General features: G+C 38.6%; 1 protein-coding gene across 1 annotated transcript; it reads left to right on the top strand.

Annotated features, from left to right (window-relative positions):
* Window positions 1–755: 755 nt before the first annotated feature.
* LOC112647980 (ATP synthase subunit d, mitochondrial-like) lies at window positions 756–1,463 on the top strand (the record flags this gene model as incomplete). The annotated part of the gene is made up of 1 exon (XM_025429353.2): window positions 756–1,463. A coding segment is annotated over one exon (477 nt), but the record flags the coding sequence as incomplete, so codon positions are not given.
* Window positions 1,464–6,298: the final 4,835 nt, after the last annotated feature.

Here is a 6,298-nt window from a genome sequence, read left to right as displayed (position 1 = left end):
TCCACAGGACAGTCAGGCTTGGGAGTCAGTGTAGTTTGTCCTTTTTCGATCCACTACAGCCTTGGTACTGCCTAAGCATAGTTGGGAATTTCAGCATCTATCAAGATTAAAGCAGGGAAAAGTGTAGGGCAAGCCATGAGCAGAGTGCCTTAAGGGCTTCTCCTGACTCACCCTGAATGCCTTCCTCCAACATCTGTTTTTTATTTCTTAGAAGCTGCTATTCCATTCAACTGCAAAAATACTTGCACTGACCCTAAAAACAGAATGGAGACATAGAGAGAAACAGATTTCTGTAAAACAATTACTTTCTTGCTCTATGTTATTGCCATTTGGGGACAGTACTGATGCCACACTCACAAACCCAAGCATGCAAATCACTGAGAGTACCTTTTTTTTTCCCCCACAGACCTACTCTTTCCCATTTTTTGCAACAGCCTCCCATCCAAATTTCCTCCTACCCAGCACCACTCCACTGAGTCCCAAGACTCAGTGCTTTCTACCCACTGCTTTTTAGGTTCTTACATCTTCCTCTTTAGGGCCTTTAAATTGAAGAACTGCCTTTTTTGGCAGCAATAGGCTCATCACCCAATATCTACTTCCCGTTTTTATTCATCACAACTTTCATCACTCATCTCAGTTCCAACTTTAAGACATCCATACCGACTTCCGGCCCTTGCTGCTGTGGACTGTGGGCCGCTGAGGTTGGTGAAGGATCTCAAGATGGCTGGGGAAAAACTTGCTCTAAAAACCATTGACTGAAAAAAATAAATAAAATAAAAACCATTGACTGGGTAGCTTTTGGGGAGATCATACCCCGAAACCAGAAGACCATTGCCAACTCCCTGAAATCCTGGAATGAGGTGCTTACCTCCAGGTTGGCTATTCTTCCTGAGAAATCACCTGCTATCAACTGGGCTTACTACAAGGCCAATGTGGCAAAAGCTGGCTTGGTAGATGACTTTGAGAAGAAGTTTGATGCCCTGAAGGTTCCTGTGCAAGAGGATAAATACACTGTCCAGGTGGATGCTGAGAAAAAAGAAGACGTGAAAAGCTGTGCTGAGTTTCTGTCTATCTCAAAGGCCAGGATTGAAGAATGTGAAAAAGAGCTGGAGAAGATGAAGAACATAATTCCATTTGATCAGATGACCATTGAGAATGAAGTCTTCCCAGAAACCAAATTAGACAAGAAGAAGTATCCCTATTGGCCTCACAAGCCAATCGAAAATTTATAAACTTGAGTTGAGGAGAAAGCCCTGGCCCTCATATTATAAACATTGGACATTGAAAATAATGATATGGTTAAAAAAAAAAAGACATCCATACCAAACACCTGGAAAGAGAAAAATATCTGTTTTTAACATTTCACTATTTTGATCCCCCTTCCATCATTCAAAGACCTCCTGAAATATAACACCTTCCCTAAAATCTCTGTAACTGGAAGAGAGACATTGATTCCTCATACTCACCCATCAACATATAAATATCACCCATATATACTCTATATATTCTTTTTTAATAACCATGACACTTTATGTACTTTATCCCCCTCTTTTTTTTTTTTTTTTTTTTTTTTTGCAGACAGTGTAAACACTCTGCTAGTTGAGTTTATACATTTGTTTTTGTTTATGTGTTCTTGTCACTGCTGTTTTATGCACTCCCTAGGGCATAGGCTAGGACTTTAAAAGCAATAATCATGTTTTTCTTTTCATTATAAAAATAGTACATACTTATTTTTAAAATTTTGGAAAATATGAAAAAATAAAATAGAACAAAAGAGTTGAGAAACTCTGAGGGAGCAATGATACACTCTCAGTCTTGCCAGGCCAAAATGGTTCTCATCTCTGCTTCTTGTGGATCTAATTTACTCTTTTCCTCTATCCATGACCTGATTATTTCTACTTCTCCCTGTACATAAGCCAAATATAGCAACTTTAGCATCATACACACACAGTGAATTTAAGTACTTACAGAGCTCAAAAAGTAGTTCTTGTTTCCGTCCATATTCTGTAAATTTTACATAATTTTTTTTAAGATTTTATTTATTCATGAGAGACAGAGAGAGAGAGAGAGAGGCAGAGACATAGGCAGAGGGAAAAGCAGGCTTCATGCAAGGAGCCCAACGTGGGACTTGATCCCGGGTCTCCAGTATCACGCCCTGGGCAAAGGCAGGCGCTAAACCGCTGAGCCACCCAGGGATCCCATAATTATCTTTTGTACAGTTAATACATGCATATGACATATAAATTCAAAAGATATAATATGATACAAAATGAAAAGTAATTCTTCCTCCCACCTCTATCCACAAGCCACTAGTTCCTCAACACAAAAGGGAATGGTTGTTCAGTTGTTTGTATTCATTCCAGAAGTACACAATCATTTTATATTTGTTTCACAGACTTTTCTCTCTACCATGCTTTTCCTCCCTATCTTGACAAGGTACCTTAGAGATTGCTCTGTATCAGTAAAGATAGAACTGTTTCATTTTTTTAACTATAGAGTAATTTGCTTTTTAGTTGCACAACAATTTATTTAACCAATACCTTACTAATGGACATTTAAATTGGTTCCAACCTTTTGCTATTCCAAACAATGCTGCAATGAATACTTTCATGCACAAGTCTCTCCTGAGTTATGTATTTTGATTTTGCTTTCAGTTAAGTGGTTTCTTCATTCAATATTTGTTTTTAAAAAGAGGTCTCATAGGTACATAGGTCTCATAGGTAGTTTTTGTTAGTTTTTTTCCTTTTTTAAATTCCTGCTTAGTCTTAGTCTTTGCTTCTTATATTTTTCTATATAACCTTGAGCTTATTTTTCCTTTTGCCTCTGCAATGATTTGGATTTTGGAATAAAGATTCCTTATTTTTAGCCTACAAATAGTTATCCTTAAACATAAACAATGTCAAATATGCATTTTTATTATTATAAATTTTATGAAGAAAGCTGTAACTTTTTAAAGATTTTATTTATTTATTTGAGAGAGAGAGAGTGGGAAAGAGCACAAGTGGGGAGGAAGGGCAGAGGGAGAGGGGAAAAGCAGACTCCCCACTGAGCAGGGAGCCCAACTCAGGGCTCAATCTCAGGACTCTGAGGTCATGATCTGAGGCTGAAGGCAGGTACTTAATAGACTAAGTCACCCATGTGCTCCAATAATAAAACTGCAACTTTTGAGAACTCTGTTTGGACAGGAAACTTAGCACATTTTCTGCCCAACTTTATCTTTCCCCTTCTTTTTAAAAAACACTAAAATCTTTTATTTCAAGTTTGACAATACTATCTTCAGTTTTGTAACTAAATTACAACTAGCAATTAGATTTCTTTCTGTATGTCTAATTTCTATATTTGCTTCCAGTCCTTGTAGAGAATGTTTTCTCGAATTTTAATTTTTACTCATTTTTTAGTGGTCTAAAGTAAAACTTTAAATAATTTTAAGATGAAGGACACTTAGGTGAGATCTAGCATATCTCTAAGAACATCTGTTGCGGAGCCTGTGTGGCTCAGTAAGTTAAGCGTCTGCCTTTGGCTCAGGTCACCATCTCAGGATCCTGGGATCATGTCCCAAGTCAAGCTCCTCACTCTGTAGAGAGTCTGCATCTCCCTCTCCCTCTCTGCTCCTCCCTGCCCTGCTCAAAATACAAAACAAAACATCTGTTGTCCTCATACATCAATGAAAACATGAATAGGCATATTTTTTTGATTCCACAAATTTTTGCCCATTAAATTTGCTCCGTTATCTTTTTTAGACTTAGTGCTACTGAGGAAATGAAAAGACCAACCTCTGTCTTACTGCTTTATCGGCAACATTTTCTTGCTTAGCTCTTGTTGGATTCTTCATGTATTTCTGAAATTTAAAAACTTCACTGGGACAATCCTAGAGGTAGATTTGTTGTCATTTTTTTTTTTTCTCTAAAAAAGGGAACTATAAAAGACTCAAGTCTTTGGGGCATCTGGGTGGCTCAGTGGTTGAGCATCTGCCTTTAGCTCAGGTTGTGATCCTGGAGACCCAGGATTGGGTCCCACATCAGGCTCCCTGTATGGAGCCTGCTTCTCCCTCTGCCTGTGTCTCTGCCCCCCTCTATCTGTCTGTCATGGATAAAATAAAATCTTAAAAAAAAAAAAAAAAAAAGATTATGTCTCTTGTCTTAGACTGCATACTAAGTCTTTTTTTTTTTTTCCTCCCTATTTTTTCAACTTGGAATTGGGAGAAAAATATCCTGGCCCAGAGTTTGAAAAAAAGGTAAGGTGCAGAGTTTTAATGTTTACTTCCCTCACCATCTAACTTCAGTACTTACTCTCCTCTAATTCTGTGATTTGACAGGCAGAGGCCAATTCCAGTTTTTTGTTGCTTAATAGGCATTTCTTTTGTGTAGTTCCTTTGAAATGAAATAGAATCACTTCCTGATTTTCTATTAGAAAAAGGATGTATAACCTACAGAATTTAACTGTATTTACTTTTCCTTAATGACATTGAGTGGTGCATGACAATTTTACCCGTCCCCCAGGTTTCTCTACTTTTAGTGTTCCTCTACTCTACCTGAAATTCTTCACCTTTCAGAGGACTACATATACCAAGATCTCTCCTATTTATCCTAGCCTTATGTGCCAGGCATTATAGAAACTGAATTAAGAATGACTAATATGGGGAATCCCTGGGTGGCTCAGCAATTTAGCGCCTGCCTTAGGCCCAGGGTGTTATCCTGGAGTCCTGGGATTGAGTCCCACATCGGGCTCCCTGTGTGGAGCCTGCTTCTCCCTCTGCCTGTGTCTCTGCCTCTCTCTCTTTCTCTCTCTCTCTTTCTCTGTGTCTTTCATGAATAAATAAAATCTTTAAAAAAAAAAGAATGATATGAAAGGGACACTCTGATTCTTCAGAAGTCTGTTTCTACACAATGAAGGCTATGGTTGTCTCCCTTTCTCATTCATGAAGCTCTGTGTTTCCAAACTTAGGGCAGTGCGGAGGGGAATCCTGGGGAAGTATGACATAGGATTTTTTCTGCCTGTTTTCTGGCTGTGCTTTCTGATTCAGAAGATGCTGTGTGCCTGGGACATCAATTCTTTTTTTTTTTTTTTTTTTTTTGGGACATCAATTCTATTTGTTAATTTGTCACTGTTGAAAACTTAATAATAGAAATATTTCTAGAATCTCTTTTAAGATTGACTTTTATTCTTTCTTTTGGAGTTTGTTGTGCATTTTCATCTTTTGGTAGTACTTGGTGAATATTTGATAGAAATTAGGAGAAGAACTATCAAATGCTTTAATTACTCAGCCATCATCCTAGTCTTAAATAGTGGGTCCAAGTTTGTTTAACTTACTTTATATAATCTGGGTATTATAAGACATTCAAGGAAGAGTCTCTTCCTCCATTAGCCTGATACTTTTTTTTTTCTCCTTCCAAATCTTTTACTCAGTGTTGGGGTTTTTTTTTGGGGGGGGTGCTTCTTTCAGCATCTGTTGTACTCATGTTCCCTTGGGCACAGGACATGCAGACCTCGTGGTCACACAAGACACACCAGCGCACACACAGATGCACACACACAGACACAGCACAGGTCCAGTTCTCCAGGTTCAGTCCCCTGGCACCGCTCCCCACACTCATTTGTACATCTTCATGTGCCACAGCCCATTGTTCAGGTAGTGGATGTTCTATATGCTGAAGCCCTGTTGACCTTCTCGATGTCCTCCATAGCCTGATACTTTAAATGCAAGTGTTAAAACAATTTATTTGTGTGAAGTACTTGACATTGTCAGGAGCCTCATGAAATGCAAATATTCTCCAAAGGGATAAAATAGGTCAGTTATCCTGGTTTGATAACTTTAAATCATCAAGCAAAGCTAGTTTGCTCTGGCAGTGAGGGAGTGAAGCACAAAAGCTCATGACAGCTGATGTTTTTTCCAGGATTCAGACCACCACTTTAAATTAGGGAAGCAGAAACATTTTAACTGCTCTGAACCATCCCTTGTGTGCCAGGCAATCCCTGACAAGTCCTCAGTACTTCCTATCTAGAGTATCTCAACTAGTTTATAAGCATCAGAGAAGAATTGGAAAGCATCATCACAACTGCTGATCAATCCCAGGATCTTTACCACAAACTGGTGGATTTCCATGATTCTTTTTTATTTTTTTTACCAATGTAAATCTTAGTTATTATGACACATTATTGCACAGTCCAGTACAAAAAAACAGTTCAAAGTGGACTGCTCTAGGGATGCTAGAGTGGCTCAGTTGGTTAAGTGTCTACCTTCGGTGTAGGTCATGATCCTGGGGTCCTGGGATCGAGCCTCATATCGGGCTCCGTGCTC

The sequence above is a fragment of the Canis lupus genome, chromosome 7, assembly GCF_003254725.2.
Source record: "Canis lupus dingo isolate Sandy chromosome 7, ASM325472v2, whole genome shotgun sequence".
Taxonomy (NCBI): Eukaryota; Metazoa; Chordata; class Mammalia; order Carnivora; family Canidae; genus Canis; species Canis lupus.
Note: the sequence above shows the minus strand (reverse complement) of the source record. Positions and strands in the feature narration are given on the sequence as shown.